Genomic DNA, 24,724 nt, shown 5'->3' on the forward strand with positions numbered 1-24,724 from the left:
TGAATCCACTCACCCACTCTAGTACGCTCTACAAGAACCTTTTTACGCGCGCGAATTTCTGGCGGGAGATGCGCCAGATGCTCCCATGGATGTGAAGCTGGGCAAGAACTCTATATTGTAAAGTGCTCACTGTGGTTGTGTTACATTCATAGCTGCTCCTCACTCAAAGCTACTGGTCAAAGCGCCCTATCCTGCGGAGTTAATAGGTTTTGTCTCGGTGTAAAAACTGCCATGGCACCTATGAGTGGCGCCTACAATCCAGAATTGCTCGATGATTTCTTGCCGTTGTACTATGGAAAGTTGTTTCCTATTGACACGTTTTACAAGTGGATAACGTACGCTGGTAAGGCATCTTACTGCTGCTTACTTCATATTTTCTCTTTTCAAATTATTGCTTTATTTAATTGTTTCATTTGTTCTGCAGACAAGTCAAGGGGTGCAAACCGCGAAATATCCTTCACTTTGAGAGACGATGTTTACATCAGGTTTCAGTCCTTTTCAAGCATGCAAGAACTGCAAAGGGCATTGAAGGATAAACGCCCGCACAAGATTGATATTGGCGCTGTCTACAATTACAATGTAAGCTCTTGTTTGCACAGGTTTCGCATGCGAATACTCGTTTCGATAAGAGTTGCATAGAATTCTTATCTACTTCACGTTTCTCTTTGCAGCCGAAGAACCACCACGAGCCTTCGTTTGGACCAATTGAAAGGGAACTAGTGTTCGACATCGATATGACAGATTACGACGACGTGCGAACGTGCTGCCAAGGGGCTGAAATATGCAGAAGTTGCTGGGCCTTCATGACTTTAGCCATGAAGATTTTGGACAGGGTATTAAGAGGTATTTTATTTAATTTATTTTCACCTTAAAGGCCCGGAGGCATTACATAAGGGAGGGCTTTAATCCTTGTAACAATGTTAGAAGAAATGTACTGAACAGTAAACAAACAACAATAAACAAATACAAGCCAGGAACAATTGCGAAAAAAAAAAGGAACGTCGTGTTAGAGTAAAGGTAAGTGGGATCGGTAATTAAGCAATGTGGTTATTTAACATTTCGCGGAACGTTTTACGGTCAGTGCATGACACGATATCTTCGGGGAGATGGTTCCGATGGGTTATTGTGTCGGGAAAGAATGAAGTGTTCATGGCAGATGATCGGGTGTTAATGTTTGCTATGGGACGACTGTGGCTTAAGCGAGAGGATGTACGTAAGTGTGAATTTAACAGGGAATGCCTGGAGTGTGGATGGTAATAAAAGGTGTGAAGCAAGCAGAGACGAGAGATGATCCGGCGGGAAGCAAGTGATGGTAGTTCAAGTGTACGTTTTAGTGCGGTTATGCTGGTATCACGAGAGTAATTGGAGGTTATAAACCGAGCAGCGCGATTTTGTATTGCTTCTATGTCATTGGTTAGATATGATTGGGAAGGATGCCAGATAGATGAAGCATATTCTAACTGCGGACGTACGAATGTTAGATATGCTAGCTTTTTTTATTTCTGGTGATGCGGCTTTCAGGTTGCGTTTTAAATATCCAAGGGTGCGTGAAGCATTAGAACAGATGGTGTCAATATGAGTTGCCCATGATAGTGTCGATGTCATGGGAACGCCGAGATATTTGTAAGACGGGGCATGATTGATAGGAGCTGAATTTATTGTGTAGGTGTGACTGGTTAAGCTGTGGTTGCGGGTGAATGACAGAGCTTTGCATTTAGTAAGGTTAAGTGGCATGTACCATTTCTCGCACCATACTGCGATAGAATCGAGATCCTGTTGTAGTGCGGCGATTTCATTCGAGCCTTTTATTACGGAATATAGGACACAGTCACCCGCGAAAAGACGTAACTTATTCTTAATGTTAGCAGGTAAGTCATTGATGTAGATGAGGAAAAGTAGAGGTGATAAACCAGCGCCCTGTGGCACACCCAATGTTACGCTGATAAGAGATGAATTATGGTTATTTGCAGAGGTAAACTGTGTGCGCCCTTTTAAGAAATGTTCAAGCCAGGTAAGCAAGCTATTTTGGAATTCCGATAGATACGAGCTTTTGAAGTAGGTGATTATGGGAAACGCGGTCGAATGCTTTTGAGTAATCCAAGAAAATGGCATCAATCTGCAAATGAAGGTCCATGAAATGTAGAATGTCATGGGCGAACTCGGCGAGTTTCGTCTCGCATGATAATAGTTTTCTGAAGCCGTGCTGGTGAGGGTAAAAGAAGTTGATAGATTCCAGGTGAGACATTAGGTTGGATGAGATTATATGTTCTAGAAGTTTAGAAGGAATGCTGGTGAGAGAAATTGGGCGATAATTTATAGCACGGGAGTGGTCGCCAGTCTTGAAGATTGGTACAACATGGGCCTTTTTCCAGTCGGGCAAGCTTTCAGTTTTTAAGAATTGCGTAAATATTAGATGTAGTACCTGGCTAGAAATGTTACTGGTGTTAACTAGTATTTTGGCGTTAATTCCATCACACCCGGCTGAGGTGGTTAGTTTGAGTGAATTAATGAGGCTACATATGCCATCAGGGTTGATCTTGATGTCTTGCATTAATTTTTCTGGGAGTGGTGGTATTGGTTCAATGAGAGTGTCATTAGTGTTGGAGAAAACTGAGGTGAAGTAGTCGTTAAGAGGTGACGCGCATTTCTCAGAGTTAAAGAGATTACCATCCAGATCTGTTAGTTCAGTCTGTCTAGAATGTGTCTTTACTAAAAGTAAGCGCCAGAATTTGTTGGGGTTTGATCGTAGAATCGTCAGAAGGTCATGATTAAAGAAGTTATCTTTGGCTATTGTCAGCTCCTGAATATATTGGTTAGCGCACAGTTCATATTTTCCCCATGTTTCTGAGTTATTTGTAAGTTTAGCTTTTCGGTATAGCCTTTTCTTTTTAGTAAGGAGAGCTTTCAGTCATTTATTAAACCATTCATTGTTAGAGTCGGATTTCACGAGAACTGTTGGTATGTATCTAGCTTTCAGGTTGAGCAATATATTCTTATAAAGTTCCCAGTTGCTATCGACAGTTCTTGATAAGTAAGACTGCTGAAAATCATTAAAAAATTTATAGAGTTCGTTATTTATGGCGTCAAAGTCCGCCCTTTTGTAATCTTTTATTATTTTTGTTGTGGGTGACTTTTTCTTAAGCGCTATTGTCATGCAGATATGGATGAGGTTGTGATCGCTAAGACCGGGTAGTGTGGTAAAACTCTTTAAGCTATCAGGGCAAGATGTGAGCATAAGGTCAAGGGTGTTATCCCCTCTTGTAGGATATGATATCACCTGATGTAGGTTGAAGTCTAGAATAAGGTCAATAAATTGTTTAGCTTTGGATAACGGTGACCTGTTGGTTTATTGAATGAATCTATCCATTGTAACGCGGCCGCTTTTATTGATTTTACTGACACATTTTCTGTCAAACAAGTGCATAGCAGGACTGATGGGAACAAAGGCAAAGTCTACCTCTTTTGTAGTTAGCGGTGCAAATTTTTACTGAAGCATTCTTTTGAAGCACATGTGAAAATTTTAAAAGGATATAATAAAAAGGCTATTCGTGATGCACTTATATGTATTAGTAATGTTATAAATTTTCTGCAAATGTATTAGAGAATTGAAGATGGCTAAACATGCTTGTTATCACAGTGTTCAGTTGCTAAGTAAAACTGTTTCTACATTAGGTCCCCCAGATGTAGAAAGCAAGGTGAGAACCTGACATATTATTTAACTGTTCAGAGCTAGGTAATTGCACCTCTGTTCTGAAACTTTACTTATGCTACTGGCAAAGTCTATTTCGAAAACTGTTGGTTGTGAAATGAATGTTAATTACTTCAACTATCATGGCAATGCCAGCTCAGATGACTGCTTCCTGTAGCCAGTGGCAAGTGCGGCCACAATGCAAGCATGCGGCTTCCCTTCGCAGTACATCAGAAGCTGCACAAAACAATCTATATACGCTTGCCTAAGCAATGGAGTGGAGGTTGTTAAAATGCCACCTGCCAACCAGGTGTCGGCACATGCAGAAGCAGCAGCACTGTCATTTCCAGTGCAAGCCAGATGCTGCACTGTACGAAGCGGATAGTTGGGAGCCTTGCGCCTGTGTGGCTTTGCATTGCTCTGCTAGGAGTAAAACGTGCACTGGCATCATCAGATCTCATAACGTCTATCAAAACTGCTGAACCAACTTATCCCTTTTCTTTATGGTTGTGTACTTTATTGTTGCAGAGGATTTTGGTTTCAAGCACATTCTGTGGGTCTACTCGGGGCGCCGTGGAGTGCATTGCTGGGTGTGTGATGCAAGAGCAAGGAGACTTCGAGCAGCAGCACGGGCAGCCATTGCCAATTATATTAGTCTCTTAAAGGTCTGTATTGCCCGACATTACTACAGTGAGATAGCCAGTAAGCTTTGTAAATGAAATAATAAAGCTTTTATTTGATGAAGTTCTATTAGTAGCCAGAAACTTATGGGGCACTACACTTGCTGCCCTTTGAAATGTCAGATGATGCTATGGTATGTAACTGAATGTAGCATGCTAATGCTCTGCTGCACTGTAAAGTGTAGGAGCATTGCACACCTATAGCAAACTGCCTCAGCTTATGTACCATAACCAGAGGCAGTTTGGTACAGGTGCGTAATTCTTTCGTATTTTAACACACCTCAGCCCATTCTTCTTCTGATTATTTCAGTCTCATAATCCGGATCCGCGGTCACTACCTGCCCTAAGTAGATGTATTCCCTTACCACTTCCAGTGCCTCGCTACCTATCGTAAACTGCTGTTCTCTTCCGAGACTGTTAAACATTACTTTAGTTTTCTGCAGTATAATGTTTAGACCCACCCTTCTGCTTTGCCTGTCCAGGTCAGTGAGCATGCATTGCAATTAGTCCCCTGAGTTACTCATCAGCGAATATCATCAGCGAATCGCAAATTACTAAAGTACTCTCCAAGAAGCAAGTTATGAAAGGCTTAATAAACTGTCATTATTTCTCTCGGTACTACCAATTTTCTGTTTATTGCTTGCCCTATACTTTATCTGCTGATTGGCTCACTATAAAACCTCTCTCTCTCTCTGTTTTAGTTTGGACAGACAATTTTTTTTTTTTTTTTGACAGATGACACTTTGCTGCCTATCCAGGTGCATTTCTGGCAGATGCAGTAACAGCTTCTATAAAAAATATCACTGCCCAAGCACTCCGTACAGATGGTTAACCAGCTAAGCCAAAACATGCAGCCCCGGTGTTTGTCACTGGGTTAATCCCCACGGTTCATTAAATGACGGCTTGGTAGGCTGGCAGATCCTCGGTATGCTGTTGCTTCTTGCACTCGGCTGCACGAGCCTGCTCTTGTGCCCGGGCTGCAGCATTGGCACGGTGTAGACGAAATCATTCCCGGTTCTGCTCACGGTGTTGCTGATTGAAAGCTGCCTGCTCCTCAGGAATACATATGATGTGTGGCCTAGCCATTTCGGAGCCAGAGAGAAGCTGCTGTGCGTGTGCTCGCCTGCGGCGGAGAGCAATGACGCCACTACTGGCGCATCCAATCGCACGCGTCTTTCTTTCTCTCCCTTCTCTTTCTTTTTCGCGCATGCGCATGGGTTTGCGCCGGAGTTTTCGGCGTACAGGCGACAGATAGACGGACAAATTGGCTAGCCACGTACAGCTCTGTAAAAATTGTGTTGTCCATGTGGCTAATTAAAAAGATTTGCTAATGAACTTATTCACTTTATGGCACATACTACAATTGTTAAATTGAAGCCAAGCAGTAATAAAATCATGGTTGCTTAGAATAAATTGTAATTCACCACTTTAGAGATATCCAGCTTTAAAATGTGCATATTTAAGATATTGAGAGCAAATATCTCAAAGGTGGTGCCATTCGTAGGATTTCTGTTCACCATATGTGACTTTACTACTCCTTGGCTACAATTTTGCAATGGGAATGTGTGTCCTAAAGTAAATAATTAAAACATAAATTAATGAACCTCTTTAATTAGCCACCTGGACATTGCGATATGTCATGCAATTAATGCGTGCCTCTTAAAGGTGCCTCACCAGGTCACATACAAAATTTTGGTTATGCACAGGAAGTTGTTACATGCCCTCTCAGGAGTGTTCTGCACCAATTTTTCAAATGATTTCATAAATAGCAGAAATAGAAATATTTGAAGTGGCACAAACCCATGATTTCTGGACGCGAGCGTCATGGCCAACATAGACACTCTCTCCTCTTGCCCCATCTAGCCTCCTCAAGCAATATTCCTTCCCTACGTTCTCCCATACCGGAGCTGGAGGATCGCATGGCGAATACATCACACGCCACTCTCATCTTTCTTTTTTTTTTCCATCTCACATTTTTGTTGAGTGGCGCACATCCGGTGAGGGTCTCGCGCAAGCACGAGCAGTTGCATTTGGCTTGTTTCGTACAGTAGACAATTTTGCGTGCTCTGCACAAGAACATCTGATCGATGCCACAATCATAAGTAATGAGGCAGGCATGAGAGGATGAAAGAGCATGATCGCAGCGCTGTAACAGGGTAGAAAATGGGATAGTTCAGTTCTTTGTGCACGTGCCAAAACGGAAGTACATATTTCTTGCTACGGTAAGAAGTAAAACAAAAAGACGTGGTCATTTGGTTTGAACATTTCATTATTTCTGTAACTTTAATTAGTCTATTGAAGCCACAGATTAAACAAATAACTGATGTTGCTTTGAATAGCTCTCGAAGTCGCTTGTCACTATGAGTGATGTCACAGCATTGCCATGTGCGTATTTGGACTTGCACAATATATGTTGATTCTCCGACTGGAAGCACGGCAGCCGCGAGAAGAAGGGCAAATGGTGTTTGGTTTGTCATTTAAGCTGTTTCTGCGGTGCGTATGGGTGCAATACTTAGCAGATGCGATTGTTAGCGCACATTGTATGCACTGTGCTTGTCAGCTCAAAATGGCCTGAACTGACCAAATTGCTCTATATGCCCCATGTGGCCTCCCCCCCCCCTTTTTTTTTCGAACTAAAAGAAAAGAAACAGTTCGTATAGCTAAACCTCAACAAAGTAGTACTTGCAGCCAAAATCTTTGTTAAAGCGAGCTTTCTTTGTTTCATCAGTGCAAAATTCTTCACTGCCTCCTGGTGGTGGCTAAAGCCGTTTTTACATTTATGACTAAAGCAACATGGATAAACCAGTCATTAACTGCATGATTAGGTTCACCAGCAGTCCTTCTGTGTGTTACAAGCAAAGCTGAGGCGCACGCTGTGCCTAGTGCTCGAAACCACCATTAGGTCAGCATCATATACAGCATCTGTCACCGGGAGCGCTAGACTTCATTCTCTGCTGCAATTACAGCACTGTAGCAAAATATGCTATTCACATTTGTAGTAGCATTACAAGTCTGTGACACACATTGCATTGAATGACCGCTACTTATTGGTGCGAACAACAGCTTTTTAAAAATAGAAAGAAAAGGTTATTCCACCCACATTTCATTCAGAGAATTGTACCGCATAAGCTGCATTTAATAGACAGCTTTAGTTTGACGTTAAGGGAAATAGCGTTACCGTTCCACAAACAAACTTTGCAGGAAGCAAGTTTTAGTATAGCATGGCAGCATACTTTCCGTGCCAGACGCTGTTTAACTATGCTTTAAATTTCGCATACAAAGTCCACAAGTAATTTTATCTGTTTGCAAAGCCTTGCATACGCGTCCGAAAACTGCAAGAGAGCACAGCGACAGCTGGGAGCGCATTGTATTTGTACCTTCCATGTCTGCCTATCTGGAGCGAAATCAGTGCAAACCTTTTGTCCATGGCCTCCGAGATCTACTGATCTTAGAGACCATATGCCACCACGTCCATTTGTCGACTTCGCCAATAGGTAGTGCAACCATCCCGGAAGTTCCTCTCGTTGGACCTTGACACGCTCAAAACAAGCGATCTCGAAAAATCTGCAAGGTTATTCATAATACTCTGTGATCGAAGTGGCCTGAAACTAACCTAAAGCCGTTTACACATTCATTTGCTACGAATGAAGGGAATTCTACAAAAGCAATGCCAAATCAACTTCTAAGCAGGTGGCCGGGATTACCGCCATATTTGTATGTAAACCACACATAGGTGGTAATGTTAAATCTAAATAGCATGCATATGCTAAAAACTATGGCTTGTTAAGCATTGTACAGATGCGCATTTCAATCCTGCTAAAGCCCGCTGTTACGCTAAACTAATACTGTCTAACTTTTCGACAGCAGCTTAAACCTCGAAACAAGGTTTGCTGTGTCTGTCCTTTCTATTACATTGCCGATGGCAGTGTCAGGCCACCTAATCATTCTCAGCTTCACCCTTGACATTGAGCAAAAAAAAGTTAATAAATAAAACTGCCCACAATCACACTCATGTCCCTGCAACAATGTGCAGTTGGTAGTGCAGTTGGTAGATGAGCCCACTAACCACTGCACTATTGCAAAGTGGTTGAGGTTAACATGTGCATTGTAAAGAAGTTCTTCATAAGATGGTGCTGTTCACTGCGACAAAGACTTGCCCACCACCACTGCCTCTGGGATTAAAACTTGCACCCCTGCAGCAATGTGCAGTTGGAAACATGAATCGCTAACCACTGCGCTATTGTGCAGCTCTGGCACTTAGTATAATTTGTTCATGGTTTTGCACCTCGCACAAACTCGTGAGTTGTAGTGTCTGGGCCTGATGGTCCCAGTAGGCTACGCTGTAGCAGAAAACTATGTCTGCATTGCAAAGACATCCTTTAAAAGATGGCAGTGTCCACTGTAAGAGCCTGCTGCATTTGCAGTAAATAAGGTCACAGCTGCCAGAATTGCTGAATTCTGTTTTCTTTGTGTGTGCGTGTGTGTACGTGTGCGTGCACGCCGTTTCCTCTTAATTTTGTTGCCTTCCATGTCACTAAGGTGCTTGAGCGTGGGAATGAAACCTTGCAAAACAAATAAAAACAGAGCAATACAAAACGTCCTTGCGATAGATTTCTATTGAGATGACTATGACAATTCTCTCTGGTGTTTCACTTATGGTGTTTCACTTGAGTTGTTTGCCTGTGATTGGCAGCAGTGTTTGTTTTGAACTGGAAAAAAGACATTTTGAATGCTTAATGTGATGGCCAAGTCCTGTAAGTAAGTGTCTGTCACTTAGTGATCCTTTTATAGCCTTTCATTAATGCAATTACACTTTGAATGATATAGCCTCGTTGGCCCTCAGACACCTTAGGTGGGCCCTGGCAGCACTCTGGACCTAGTTTTCAGCATCAGAGTGGTTACTGAAAATTATGGTAGCAGCAGGCAAGCCAGATCATGCATTTTGCCTTTTAGCAGTGTCTTGCCTCCTGCTGGTAGTTCTTGCCGAGATGCCTGTGTTTTTGTTCATTGTGACACAGCTCGGAGTGAGGCAGTGGCCGTACGTCTTGGCACCCTGTTAGAGTAATTTGTTGTGACTGCTGTTGCATTTGGTAGTGGAATATTCAAGAGGAGTTTGTAATAATATCTATTTCTTTTTATGAGTCACATGAATTCATAATGTGGGACTTAATCATAGCGGTGTCTAGATGCTTAACGGGATCTTTTATATCTGCTTAATATGTATGTTGCAGTCTTATGCTCGGATATGCATTGTTTGCGGTGCTCTTTTATGCAACTTTTTTCTTACAGTCACAAGCTCAGAGCTCCAAGAAAGTATCTTTGTTCAAAAGTATTCATCCAAGTGTGAGGTAAGATGCTGCATGCAAAGGCAGTGGTTTCATGTGTTATGTATGTGGTGTGTGTCTACATTTATTTCAGGGAAACATTAAAGATTGTAAAGGACTACTTTCCAGCGATTGCCCTCCAGAACCAAAAGTTGCTTGAGGGTGACAAGTTTTGGCATGATCTGGTTAGCGCCTCCTCTGATAGCTGTATCCTTTTACATTTTTCTGGATTTGTTGGGCAGTAAGACAACTGTAAGTAAGTGCTTTATTTCCCACATACAACATATATTTGAATATGGACAGGTCTTGAGGAAAAAAGCTGCTGACGCAGCTTTTTTCATCACGATTTTTCAATCGCAATTGTATGGTAGTTATGTAAAATTTGTGTAGAACAGTGTTCTTATGCTTGCATGGTCAGGTTTCATGGGCTAAATGCACAATCTAAGCTGCAACATGATGTGAATGGACTGGTATTTTTTTATCCTTCTCACTAGTATGTAGCAGGTAAGATACAGTCTATGTATGTATGTTGTGCACTTAATGTGTTGCTTTTACGGAATTTATTTTAGAGATATTCATAGACTCGTATGGCAGCAGTGCACTTGTGTACCAGCTAATTGCTTTTCTGAGCAACTGCTGCACTCTGACTGACTTTTTGGTTCAGAGTGTCATGTTTTGCTATAAGGAAATGGCCAACATTTATCTATATAATGTCTTGTATATCAATATATGTCAGGCTTGATTTTAAAGAGCCCCTCACCAGATGTAGACATTGCAAACAAGTGCATTACTTAGACCACGTATCATAGCTCTCAACCACCAGGTTATGGTAGCTGCCTGCAGCACACAACTAGCCAGCAGCACTGCAATTAACACGGGCAACCCCATGAAACACGGAGCTCACAGAACTGCTCTTAGAAGTGGGTCGTCGTTACAAGTGCGGCATGCAGCAAAGAAAAATAGAGATGGAGGAAAAAAGGAGCAGCACTTGTGACATTGTCACATTGACCTTCTGTTCCGATTTAGAAGGCGGACGAGTGTTGATTATAGATTATGCTCAACACAATGGGAGAGAGCCTCTGCTACGGGGAGTGTATAGCTCATCTCCTAGCGCCATTGCCTTGCAACATGTCGTTTCTTTCTATCTCCAAAATTACTGAACCCTTTTTAAATATTATTGCAGTAAATTGCTGCCTGGAAAGTGCTCTAAACTTCCAATGTACAACTAAAATTTCTAATGGGGTCTGGTGAGATACTCTTCATGCCTATTTCTAAAATGCTGCGAGCTGCACACTTTATAATAGTGTCATAAGCATTCAATGGCATAATTTATCGGGATCTGTCTCTCTCTCTTTTGCTGTTAATAAATGTTAAGTTCAGCATGTTCATGTAAGGCAAGTGACATGGGGAGAACAATGAAAGAATTTTATAACTTTGCTTTGAAGAGGCAAAAAGGCTGTTTAATGGAAAGTAGTAGATGAGTATGCTGCCTTAAATTCTCATTGCAAACTGTTCACTGAAGGACTGAGATGCAGGCATTGAATCCCTTGAACAGACCAGTCTCTTTCAATGAGAGCAATCATACTTGATGTAATGGCATCAAAATAAGGCCATCTCTACTGCACTGGCTTGGCAGTGCTATAAAAAGAAAAGGTTTGAACTCGCAGGCAAGCTGCCTTTTTTTACATCAGTAGCTGCTTTCTATTTCACGATGACCTAGCAGTGTAGAGGACGCTACATGGTATGCTGAGCTATTGCCAAATCAGTCCTGTGGAAGAAGTTTCATGAAAGGGTAAATTCTCATCCACCCAACTGTAGCACAAAGCTACAAAGGAAACCCACACAAGTTTCTTGGAAAGAAAGCTTTGCATTAGAAAAATTCATCCTGGTTCGGGGATTGAACCCAAGACCAGCACCTTTCCAGGGCAGTCACTCTACTATCTGAGCTTACCAGGAGGATCACAAATCTCGGAGTGAGGCCAAATTAGTAGAGAAATTGAAGCGTAGAGATCTTGAATATGGCAAATTTTTACTGCAGGAGTCTGCAAGGTAGAAGTAGGCTCGTGAAAGGAAAATTGTTTGGAGCTTTGTGCTGTATTTGGGTGGATGACAATTTTCCCTTTAGGCTGGTTCACATGGCGTGATTTTCGGTCTGCGACAGTGATTTTCGTCGCAACTCTCCACAGCTGGGTTCCGTCAAGTCATAGCGATCGCCGTGATTTTGGGAAGGCCAACAGCAAACACCGTGGAAGTAGGGGCTTTTCTGCCATAGTCTATTTTATTATGTGCGGTGTCTCCGTAGTCACCAATGATGCAGTTGTAGTGGCACAACGCTATTAAAGATCTCAAAGCATTCTACATATTCTATTTTTAAATACTAAATTACAAAATCAAACCCATGAACAGTTTCCATGTTGTTTTATTCTGGTAATAGAAGGGTGAACATGTTCAGAGCAGGGGGCAACCTTGGGCATCACTTCGATGGAAGTCGCACCATCGCTGATGTGTGTGAAAGCTCTCAGCAAAAATCGCTTAGCGACGTGCATGGCAGCAATGATATTTTTTGCCCCAGTCGCTGCAAGTGAAACAGCCTTTTCATTAACCTTCCTCCACCACAAAAGCATTGGTCTTGGGTTCGATACCGGGACGAATTTTTCTTCATATGTTACGTTTTTTTCTGAAAAACCTATTTGGGTTTCCTTTGTAGCTTCATGCTAATTGGGTAGATGACAACCTTACCTTTCCTGTGCTATTGGAGGCTGCACTTGAGCAAGTACTGCTGACTGTGAACTCTTGTACAACTTGTTGCTTATTGCACTGCATTTATTTACGTGCAGCAGTGTCACCATATCGTCAGAACCAAGTTCTTTGCTCCTTGTCTTTTTCTCAACAGCATCACTTTCCATTTTCTTGACAGTGGCAACTTTCAGTGGATGCAGCCAAAGCTACAGAAAGAATGCGCACGTCTCTTTATTTGATCTTACACTATCACCATATCTATTACAAAGTTATATTGTCATCTGGAATTTATGGGGGGGAAAATCAAGTATGTGTTCACCTGTTTTTCAAGCCAGCCCAAACGTTCGGTTTGGGTGCATGTGCACACAAAACAAGTAGCATCTGGGAGTTACCACGAAACTGAGTCTCGGTCAGCCTTCCAGAAGCCAAAATGAAAGCATCTGGCAGTGTTCCTCAAGATGCAAACAATACACAAAGTGCACGTAGATCGCATGTGGTAAACACCTAATGCGTGATGACACGTACTCTCCAGCCATATTGTCAGCAGTATTGTAAATCTGTAAGGTTTTATGTGGCAACAACTTACCATGGTGGTAGTACTTTTAATGCTTTCCAAGTGGCCGAAAACAGGCATCTTTTTTTTTTCTGAATGTTCAGTCTCAAACCAGATGCAGGCAGCATTTTTTGGTAAAATGTCCAGCATTATGTGCTATGGCAGGCAAGTTGCATATTTGGAATGGGGCCTTTACAGGTGTTGTATATGGCCAACATAAACCATCAGAGGTTATGCAGTGTATAGTCATAGTTTTTCTCATTACTGCTGTTTTTTCATTTGTGGGGATTTATCATATCAGGTTTCAGCTCTCTTGTTAGGTTGCAAATTTAAGAACATTTTTGTGTCATGGAAGTGGCGCACACTGTGGAAATCAAGCTTGACATACTCTCCAGCTTTTAAGGACGACATCGAAAAGAATGTTTTGTCGCAAACATCATCCGAGAAGCGCTGGGAAGCTTTTGTGGCCATAGTTGAAAAGCAGAAGGTACTTCCTTTGCTTCATAGTTCTGATTCCACAATTAAAGGGTCCCTGAAACGGTTCGGACAAAGGTTACAGCTAAAGTTAATCATTCGCACCACAATTTGTGTGAAATGTCTCATATTAAGAGAGCTACGGACGATTACAAGTTACCCTCCTCCATAGTCATGCATTTTCTCCTCAACTCGTTCGCCGAGTTATCGGGGCTAAGCTTCACTTTCACTGGCTCTGTGTCACGATGGCACATCGTATCGTCGACTTCCGGTTCTCTAGGAGCGCGCGCGCTAAGCCTCTCCAAACTCTCATGCCAGCTGCTTGGCAGGTGACTCCGAGCGAGAGCTATCGATGCAGCATGCGTTGCGAGCATTCTGTCGCAGCGCTGAACGTGTCTGGTATCCCGGTAACCACAGGCAAGCTGGGCGTTTTGACGAAACGGTGGAGGCATAAACTCATGCTGATGAAGGAACTTTAGCGTAGACGTATGTGAGCTGCCTGATCGGTCTCCACGGTCCAGCCACCCGTTGGTGCAGAGCTTAACCAGCCAAACAAAGAGCTAATATTGCTCTAACCAAGTGTAAAACATTTTAAACGTTTACAAAAATGTGTTAACGATTACACTCCTGCAAAAAATTTACACCAGCAGCAAAGAAGAATACATTTCGTTACTGCCACTGTGTGTGGTTGAGCTCTGTGCCACCAGGTGGCTGCACCAAGCAGACCATTCACATTTGTGCTTCTGCTCATCCCGCGAAGTGACACGGTCAAACGGCCAGGCCCTGTCCCCTTGCGCCTGCGTTTACCCTAATACCGGACATGCGAAACGCTATTGCGTTAGTAATCTTCCGGTGTAAAGTGACGGCCGCAAATGCGCAAATCCTGGCGCCGATCGGATAGCAGCAGTCCGATGCGCTGCAGCCAGTCCGCTCGTCTGCTGCCTTGCAGAGGGACACGACGCCGCAGCTTGACATATTGCCAGTCGCTACGTTTGCAGTCCACAACACAACAAAGTCGAATCATAGTGCTCGCGAAAAGACTGAGGCTGACTCTGACTACGGAGCTCTCGTTGAAATGGAGCACGTTGTAACACAAGCAGATGACACTTTGATTAAGTGTAGTGAGAAATTGTTCTTGTGCATTCTCCTTCTGTTACTTTCTTTTTATAGAAACAAATTAACAAACATTCCAACTATTACGAACATCATTTGTTCACCATAAAGGTGGAAAAATTATTGGTGACGTGCCCTGGGCAGCCATTCGGATAGCTCGCCCTATTGACGTCAATTGGGTGATTTACGTCGTGGATAGGGGCGGCTGAAGATTCCGCCTAGCAGTATGCTGCGATTGGCAGCAATGTACATCTTTAAGTCCTTATAATAAATTACACGCCTTACGCGGAGCACTTAGATGCGTCAATTAATGATCAGAAAGACGTACTCTAAAGACTCGGTACGTTTGTAGAAAATCATCCAAATCGTTTCAGGATCCCTTTAACTGCTATGTAACAGCCAGATATTGGAATCTGCCACATTTCTTACTCCTATTTCCATGCTTTCGTCCATTTCAGAGTACTAAATATCAGTTTATTTTGGAAGAAGTAATGCTTGAACTATGCTACCCAAGGCTTGATGTGGCTGTTACAAAAGGCACTCAGCATCTGTTGAAAGCGCCATTCTCCGTGCATCCTAAGACTGGTCGAGTTTGTGTGCCCATAGACATCACAAATGTCACTGCATTTGACCCTTTTGCGGTGCCAACTGTCAGGTAAGCTTGATAATGGAGCATTTCTCTCAGAAAGCATAGATTAAGCCAGCAATTAAGCCAGTCCAGACCTTTCATTTCAATTTTATTATCTATTTATTTAGGTCAAGAAATACGGTGGGGTAAGGGGGACATTTATGGTAATAATGCAAGCTAACATTGAATGAAGAAACTGCATTTGTTGGCTTAGAATAGAGCCTTCCAGCACGGCAAAATCAACAAGTTGTTACCATGTTGCAAGGCATGCAATGTGGCATGGTAATGGATCACCCATCGCTCTATACTGAAACACCTGACAAGCATGGTGCCCTGCTCTGAGTGGCAAATCCGCAAGCATCAGGATGGCTACATTTGTGTAGTGAAGTTGCATCAATGTGCATCACTAGTGGATCAAGCCGTTGAATTTTAAGTTTCTAAATAAGCTTTCTTACTGTAATACTGCTGCTACTACACCTTAGCTCTCATTCCTCCTCGTCATGCCTCTGTCTGTTGCGAGGCTGGATTTCCTGCAGAGCTAAATCTTGTAGTTGAGCTTGCTGCATTTATACTGTGAGCATAATTTCTAATACAGTCAAAGGTTGTAACAAACTAATCATAATTGCCCATCAAATTCTCTTTTAAACTCATGCATTCATAGTCTCATTTTGGTGAACCAACCTTTTTTTTTTAGGTCCTAATGAAGATTTACTGATTGTTTAGTGCCGATTAGATTGAAGTCTGGTGGCACACAACACTGCTAGTAGCTTTTCTGATGTAGCATTCCCAAACTCCCATGCACCGTTGGCTGTCTGGCAACGCACCAAACCAGCAGTCACACGCACACTCAACCACTCCTGCCACTGCACTCTACCAACACCACTCACTCCCACACTCTTTTGCACTGTGCACACAACACACTATGCCACAGCTGAGGGTCATGTAGTATTATGCCAGAATGAAACATAAAGCGGTGCGCATGGTTTGCAGTTTGTGGAAGGAAGGGTGCTTTGGTATGTGCTGCTCTGCCTGACCACAGCCACGATAAACTCCTGTGCTCACTCAATCAAGGAGCTTTCCTGGTCATTAGACTGTATTATGATGATCCATTCTGTTTTCCATTCTTTTCACTCTGTCATTGACTTATGTTTAATTCTAATGGCGGAGTCGGAGCAGCCGACGAACTCTGCGAGCGAGCACTCGACTCTGGCATAGAGCAACACTTCCAAATCCGCGATTGGAACACAACCTGCGCTGCCGGAGCAAGGCGGAAGCGGAACTTCTATCACCGAGTTACCCAGGATACCTTGCATGTTGTCATTTCCTTCCGCTGTTTGCTCCCAGCACCGCCGCACCGGCCACTTGTCTCTTCAGCGCCGTGCACCTGTTGTTCTTTAAAAGTGCTGAATGGATATCTCGCCAAGCGTGCAGCAGCGTTTGCTTCCTCGCGAGTCGTGACCGGTGGCGCCTTCCAGCAGACAAACGCGGTAAAGGAAATACGTCACGCAGAGTTCCGGTCCACTCCGCCGATTTTGGCGGAGCAGCTTTTTCTGCTCCACGGAGCGACTCCCGCTCTGAATCCCCTCCGACTCTCTCATTGGAACACCTTACTCCCGCCCTCACTCTGTCATTGGAAAAAACTTGCTCCAAAACGAGCAGAAATACTTCCTCCGACTCCGCCATTGGAATTCAACATTAGAGCTATGCTGCTAGGATTGGCCACTCGGCACAGCAAATTATAAGAACAGAGCATGAAATGGATCATTATGAAGTACTTCTACTCTCATTTTCTTGGCACTTTCTCAGCTGATCGGTATTTCGTTAACAAGCTGGTGGATCTCCGCAATTCTCTGTTGAGGTCCTGGTGAGGCAGTAGTGCTACTCAAAGATTATCCCCGATAGTATGTTTTTAATTTATCATTACGTTACTATATGTTATCTATGTACACAGCAACACCTCGCTACAGCCAGCCACTGTCATAGTTAAAACTACAACATTTATATGTTTATACTATATATATATGTTTTATGCACTTACAATGTGACTGATTTTACACCTCTTTACAGTCACGTTACATCTACCCACCACAATTCATTGATCCATCGACTGCTCAGCACCATTTCTTGGCACCCTTTGGCCATACCTGGCCCTTGTGCCATCAAACCCCGTATATCATCATTATTTCTCTGATAAAATTACTGACTTTGTGCAATGCTCGTCGCTGAACGCCAGCGTTAAGGGAGTAATGACATATTTTAGAAGTTGTAGAAACTACTGCATGCTTGCTGCACACAGAAGGAAGACACTTCTCAACTACAGTCAAACCTCAATATAACCAACCTTGATTTAGCGAAATTCGCGATGTAACTGTACTATTTTCGTTTCCCGATCTTAGTTGCATTAAAAACCGTATAATTTTTTTTCCCCCCGCAATTTAGCGAAGTAATTTTGTGACACGGTTTCAATTTACCGAAGTTTTCGGCCAGTTCAAGCATGTACTTGGGAGCATGTATGGCTAGTAAATCTAGCAAAAAGCTATGCTAAAAGTTATTTTAAATGTCCTTCCACATGAAAATATTGAGTGGTAAAAACGCCATCAAAGTGGACACGGTGGGCAGGAAACACCACTGCACCATTTGTCGCATCCGTAAACAACTTCTGGAGGCTGTGGGGCGCACTACAGCTCGCAGCGCTTAGAGAAACACAAGAGCTAGCTATTCCTTCTTTGCAAAGGAGATGGGGAGGGAGTGGACGCATGGTAACGTGATCAAGCTATGGTGTCCAAGATGTACGGTGCCATGCAACGCAATACTCGCAAATCTTGAACGCTATGAGCCACATCGATGCATCAGTCTCTGCGCGATCTGCACTGCATGCGCTGGTGCTCATAACTGCTCTTATGGCCCGACCTCCTTGCCATTTGTTTATAAGTGCTTGCTGACAAGATACTATCCACCATTAATACTCTGAATTTGTGAGTGTGTTAATGCTGAAACCGTAAAACCTTGATTAAACAAAATTTGTAATTTAACAAAGTTTTTCGGTGCAAGTGCAACTTCGTTATATTTGAGGTTCGGCTGTATGACAGGAAATATATTTTAATTCGATACTAATGTTGGTCTCAAAATGCTGCACCTGGTGCCATTAACATTATCATAATGCAGAGCAAATTTTCTGGCGTCATGTAGCAATGAGGCAAGAAATGATCACGTTCATCAAAAAATAGAAGTGTTGCACGGATTCCTTCTGGGTGCATTCTCGTGTGGCAGCTGCAGCAATTGCAGGAACAGAGCGAGCCAATGTATCATGACGTCAAGACATACACCTCCTCGGTCCCAGAACTAAAACTGGTTCATAGAAATGCATATTATATGAAACTGTTTAGAGTTCCTTGGTAAATGCGAAAACACCCGTGTACTTAGATTTAGGTGCACGTTAAAGAACCCCAGGTGGTCGAAATTTCCGGAGTCCTCCACTACGGCGTGCCTCATAATCAGAAAGTGGTTTTGGCACGTAAAACCCCATAACTTAACTTAACTTAACTTAGAGTTCCTTGGTGCTTCGATATTCACCTCAAGAAGAAAAAAAATGTCAAGTCAAAAGTCTAGTATCCGTATTCTACTAACAAAGGAATTTGTTCTTCTTTACAAATATCCACTCGCATACAACAATGAGCGCTGTACGAAATCAGATAGTACTTGAAGTGCTTTCCCAGCACCCACAAAATGCTATGACCTGTTTCGCCACTGCTCTTGCACATACGACGGCAATGAAAACGGATTAGCGCCAACAGCTAAATTAGACAAGGCTGACTGGCTGACCAGTGAAAAGGAATGAAGTAATACACAGTATGACTGACTACTCATAGCTGACTGGTTATCACTGACACCTCAGGTGTCGCCAAACCTAATGAGTGCATTTGCAATGTTGAAAGGAGAGGAATTGTGATGGGACAGGCAAACACTTATGTCAATGATAGGTGTTGCAGAGCCTCGTTTAAACTATTATTTTTGCCACCCAGAATGAATTAATCACCAACACAACCACAAAGACATTTCATTCTGCAGTTTTATGCATGCTTCCTGCTTGCTTGGCAACCATTAAGAATTTCAGAGGTGTTTCTTTGCCCTTATTGATTAATAAACTGCTTTGGTATTTTTATACATAACAACGCTGCATGCCAGCTTTTCTCAATGATGAATAAAGCAAAGAAAGTCAAGGAGCATGTTTGCTATGTACACAAATTGATACTGCTGTCGTTGATTGGACGACTGATACTGCTGTCAGGCCACCAAACTGAGGTTCAGTCTTCTATTCCTGTACATGCAAGGCATATCATGCCTGTAATGCATGATGTGCACCTCTATTCTGGATGTTATCTCATGCAGAAATGAAAGTATTAAAGTATAATAGAGAAATAGCCTGTGTAGACAGTTTTTCACTTGTCCTTCAGTTGCCCCCTTGTATTCAGATTGTTAGACCCAATAGAAAATTGGTGCAATATTTTCTTTTCTGCGTGCTTCCTATGCAGCCAACTCTCCAATGAGATTGATGAGTATGATGCCCAGCACAAAGGGGGTGAGGCCATGGATGTTGGCAATCCAGCTGTTCAAGAATACAAGAAGACTGGCCTTGCATCTAGTGTTTCATTGTTTCAAGGCTTTGTGGACAAGATTTGTCTTGCAGAAGCAGATGTAGTCATTAAGAAAATAGGTAAGCACCTACTTTCTTTCATGTGTGGCCTTCTCATTAATTGCAGTGTGCAAGCTGCAACCATCATCTATGGCTAAAAACAAAAGCCCCTATTATAGAGAAGCTACCACTTCAATTGTTAGGGCAAACAGATACACCTCTGAGGTGCTGTCTTGTGCACATCTCGTGCATGCTTGTGCATGCATGCTCCCCTGTAAGCATACTTCAGTGGACTACTCGAAGTCAGCTCTGCTTGGTTACATGACCTACCATGCACTATGATTTGTACTTGTTTTTTTCCATCGAGCTCCATTCAAGATTTATTGATCAGATTGAATACAGCAGGATACTGTATACGATAAGATAATCACAGCGCATCTGTGTATTCTGATGATAGTTGTCTTGACAGGTGCACAAAGGAGATGGATCAGTAGTGGGGAATTGCTAGGGGTGGTGTGAATTGTAATTTTTGACACCAAATCAAATAGTGGTGGAAGCAAATAGTTTTTAAATAATGAACAGCCTTTTCTATTGTTCATATAAAACAATGTTCACCTAGTATTCACAGCATTATCAAGTTTGGTATTGTAGTGCATATTATAAATAATGGTTTATTAAATGCAAACTCAGCATTAGAAAAAAATATTGTTTGCACACTGAGGACTCCTTTAAGCATCAACATCATCAGTTTATTTATGTCCGCTACAGGATGAAGGCCTCTCCAGTTACCCCTGTCTTGCACTAGCTGACCCCATCTTATGCCTGCAAATTTCTTAGTTTCATCACACCACCTGATTCTCTGCCATCCTCGACTGTGCTTTCCTTGTCCAGCAGCTACTCTGTAACTCTAATAGAGCATCGGTTATCTACCCAACATATTGCATGGCCTGCCCAACTCAATTTCAATACATACATGGTCATAATTTATTAGAAGTTTAAACAGCAATCTTGTGGGCCAGTTACCATTTGTGTATACTAGGGCTGGTAATTGATTAAAAAATATAACCCTATTGATTAGAATCTTAATACATCGAGTGACATATCGAAAGGTGGGCATGCAAGAAGACGATACCCTGAAGCTCATACAGGCCTTGGTAATTAGTCGAATCACATATGGCTTGCCTTACCAAATTCTCAACATGGAAGAGGAAAGGCAGGCCAACACGATAATTCGAACTGCTTTCAAGGCGGCCCTGGGCCTGCCTAAATGTACCTCCACAGAGCGCATGCTAGCTTTGGGAGTACATAATACTTTAGATGAACTCAGGCAAGCCACTCTGATGTGACAGAGGGAACGCCTCAGCTTCACAAAAACTGGTAGGGCAATATTGGCTCAACTCAAAATTCCCGCATACCCCATTTATCTCACCAAACAGGTGGTACCTCTCCCTCCTTCAGTGAGATCCAAAATCACAGTAGCTCCAATTTCCAAGAACATGCATCCTGAGTACAACAAGGAAAGGTGCAAAGCATGTGCGCAACATATTCAGTCGATGTACTCTAATAATCCTAGGTACTATACATACTACACAGACGCAGCTGCATATGCAGAGGCGACCGGGCAGCGCTACCAAAAGAGGTACGCCATGGAAGTGGTGAACACGATCTGCCAGCAGCAAATAACTGCGTCGACCACGGCAGGATCCCTCACCTTGGCCGAAATGTTAGCAGTGGTGATCACCTTCGCTCACGCAGAGCGTTCGCAAAGGGACTCTGTCGTGGTCACCGACTCCCAGGAGACATGTCACATGTTTCTCAAGGGGCACGTGACTGCGGCTAGCTTCGCAATAATTCCCAAATCTTTCAACCACCGTCATCGCCTACTCTGGTACCCGGGACACCCGAGGGTACCAGGGAACAAACAGGCTAATGCGTTAGCTCGAGAGTGTACCAACCGAGCGACGGCATCCTCTTCTAACCCTAACCACTCGCACTATTCCTCTCAAAATCCCATCAATTTAAGTGCCAAAGATATCCTTGCTCATCAGCGCAAAGTCTGCAGAAAATACCCACCGCCTCACCCACAACTTAGCCGGGAAGAGGCTGCCGATTGGCACAAAATGCAGACTGGGGTATTCCCCCTTCTGAAATTGTTAAACGCCATGTATCCCACTCGCTAGCTGCCCTTGGTGCGGTAGCATACTTACCCTAATACATGTAACCTGGGAATGCACTAAGCGCCCTCATAGGACAAATAGCAATCACACAGCGGAGCAGTGGGAGGCACAACTCACCCGTTCCAACTTGGCAGGACAAAAGTCCTTAATTAGCCATGTCAGGCAGGCGGCAGAGACCACTGGGAGGGGCCTGGACTGGGGGGCTCCGACCACTCATCGTTCAAATGTCTTCCTGACAAATAAGTTTTATATGTACATATATATATATAATTAGTTTGTTGATTATTCGCAGTTATTTATATAGGTGGGTTAAAAATCAAAAGTGGGCAAATTATGTACATAAACTTAAAAAAAGAAATTACGCAGATCCAACCCATACGTTGGAATTTGAGAAGCTAAACTTCCCTGAAGCGGTTAAAGAAATGTGATTGAACTGATTATTTTCTGCAGAGCGTATTGCACCATAGCAATTTCCTGCCTGCCAATGAGAACAGCAAGACGCAGAGACCACCACATGGTCGTGCATTATACTGTCTCCAGGATTAACCCACTTTGCTATGACACTGTATCCAGGGTCAGCACACCAACTAGAGCGGGCCAATGCTGGAGATAGTGCAACAGTAAACTGCACTTTACTCTAAGGCAGAAGACCGACCAAGCAGATGAGCCAAACCCTAGGAAAGTAGGCAGGGAAAGATTTTCTCTGTTGAAGGAATTGTACTCTCGATGACCTGTATTTGTTGCAGTGAGGACATTTAGGTACCATTTGTTTTATCATTGAGTAATTTCATAAAGAACAAGGCCAGCAGCCAGGACACCTGTATGGGTAGTAAAGATGTTAGTGCAGTCCTGTGTGTGAGCTATTTGGCAAAAGCAGCAGCACCCAGCCGTGGTCAGGAAAGTCCAGAACGATCTGCAAGAACAGCTTCGCTTCAAAGAAATTGCACCACAAATCAACAGCAGTTGCCTTTAATATCACGTCTCAGTCTACCTGCAGAGGCAAGGTAGCATGTTAACATTCTCTAGCAGTCTCATCACAGAACGCTCAAGCCTTCTTAGCATGCCACTGGACCTTTATTCAAAGCCTACGCTTTGCAAGTGTTGCAGAGACTATTAATGCAACAGTGTTAAGGGTCCTGTGTCGCAGAAAATCCGGCGTTGGCGTCTCGTGTCCAGTGTTAACCTTCGTTTTGGCAAAAATTATTCTAAACCATGCTAACGCAACCATACCTACCTAACCACGCAGACCCTCCGTGTAGCGCAACGAAGTTACTGAAATAATTAAATTTCTCAAAGTAAAATATGTCAGAAAAATTGTAAAGTACAACTTAAAACCTACGGAATCATAACATTGGATTATAATTTGAATATGTGAGAAAACATAATTCTGTTACGCAGATACTCAAACACAAACCCCTTTTCCGACGTTTCTACTGTACATAGACCGGCCACGGAGTGGTGTGCCTGGTTCCTTGCAACACCTCCAGATGGCGCTCACCTCCACCGCATCACTGCCCATGCAAGAGGTTATGTTTCTGCCATAAAGCTCGCCTACGTGCGTAGCGTTCGCCACCAGTGTTTCCCGGTAAACATTACGGTTACATAAGCTGCAGTTGCCAGGAAGCGTGAGAAGCAGTCGGGGATCTTTGAATGCTATCGCGTTCCACTCTCAAAGGCAAACCTTGAGCGTCCTCCAAATTTTTTTCTCTCCACCGGCTCAGTGCCAATGCTTGCCAGATTTTGCTCCTGTGATCTCAACCGATTAATTGTGATAAAATATTCCATGATTAAAGCATTGATCAATTAATCAGAAGGTTAACTGATTAATCGCCCAGCCCTAGTGTATACCGCCGAGGTCAAATTGAATGTACGCATGATCTGCAGTGACAACAAATTGAAGAAAGGTGACTCTTTTGTTGGAATGGTTGCAGCAGATGGTGCCACTAATATGTCACATAATGTTGCAGCAAAGCGTATTCAGATCTGAAGAGAACATGTGCTGCAGCTGTAAACGGTACCAAACAATACCAACTACTGAATAAATTGCATTATCTGAACTAAATTTGTGCGCAAATGATCACAATTTAAGCTGAAAGGGTCTAGCTCCCTCCCAGTGTGATGTTGCGTGTTCTACTATCGTACTTTTTATGTCTATAGATGGGAGTATTATTAAAGTTGCTCTTTTCTTTTTTAAATCATTTTTACATTAATGATGTACAGTTCATTTGTAGAATGAAATTTACAAATAGAAACTGTGATTACTCAAGGACCGGTTCAAATAGGGAAATATGTTGCGACTAATCCACGAAAATGAAAACTCGTGTGATTAAAACGCTTATGAAAAAAAAAAAAATATTCCAGCATGTTGGTCCAAACTGAAAACTGTACCTGAGCCGGAGTGTTTGACTGGAATGGGACAAGCACATGTTCCAAATAAAAGGTGCAGTCAGTGCATTTAGCGCCCGCATCGTCCAAGACCAATTCTCGCATAAAGTTGTTGATCAGTGTATTGGTGCAGAAGCTAACTGAATTTCTTTTTTTATAAAGCTTCATAGATACAAATACAATGTAAGTATGCTTTCTGTGAAAGTGGAATGAAACAGTTGAACTGAATGTTGGCACAATGACTGCATCAACCTACTACTTACCCGCCGTGGTTGCTCAGTGGCTATGGTGTTGGGCTGCTGAGCACGAGGTCGTGGGATCGAATCCCGG

At 42.9% G+C, this 24,724-nt stretch overlaps 1 protein-coding gene and 1 long non-coding RNA gene across 2 annotated transcripts in view; one reads left to right on the forward strand and one right to left on the reverse strand.

The window, feature by feature from the left end:
• The window catches only part of Prim1 (DNA primase small subunit), a 25,715-nt gene continuing 991 nt past the window's right edge, over window positions 1–24,724 (forward strand). The window contains exons 1-9 of the mRNA XM_075677806.1: window positions 1–343; window positions 425–579; window positions 672–843; window positions 4,217–4,353; window positions 9,658–9,716; window positions 9,787–9,899; window positions 13,380–13,471; window positions 15,030–15,226; window positions 19,732–19,913. Of these exons, the coding sequence (XP_075533921.1) occupies window positions 232–343; window positions 425–579; window positions 672–843; window positions 4,217–4,353; window positions 9,658–9,716; window positions 9,787–9,899; window positions 13,380–13,471; window positions 15,030–15,226; window positions 19,732–19,913 (1,219 nt within the window). The 5' untranslated portion in view covers window positions 1–231. The remainder of the gene's footprint in view (window positions 344–424; window positions 580–671; window positions 844–4,216; window positions 4,354–9,657; window positions 9,717–9,786; window positions 9,900–13,379; window positions 13,472–15,029; window positions 15,227–19,731; window positions 19,914–24,724) is intronic.
• LOC142567009 (uncharacterized) overlaps window positions 7,195–24,724 on the reverse strand; it is a 24,320-nt gene continuing 6,790 nt past the window's right edge. The window contains exons 2-3 of the long non-coding RNA XR_012825175.1: window positions 22,127–22,241; window positions 7,195–7,932 (exon numbers count right to left, since the gene is read on the reverse strand). This is a non-coding gene — a long non-coding RNA (uncharacterized LOC142567009). The remainder of the gene's footprint in view (window positions 7,933–22,126; window positions 22,242–24,724) is intronic.

The sequence above is a fragment of the Dermacentor variabilis genome, chromosome 1 (assembly GCF_050947875.1).
Source record: "Dermacentor variabilis isolate Ectoservices chromosome 1, ASM5094787v1, whole genome shotgun sequence".
NCBI lineage: Eukaryota > Metazoa > Arthropoda > Arachnida > Ixodida > Ixodidae > Dermacentor > Dermacentor variabilis.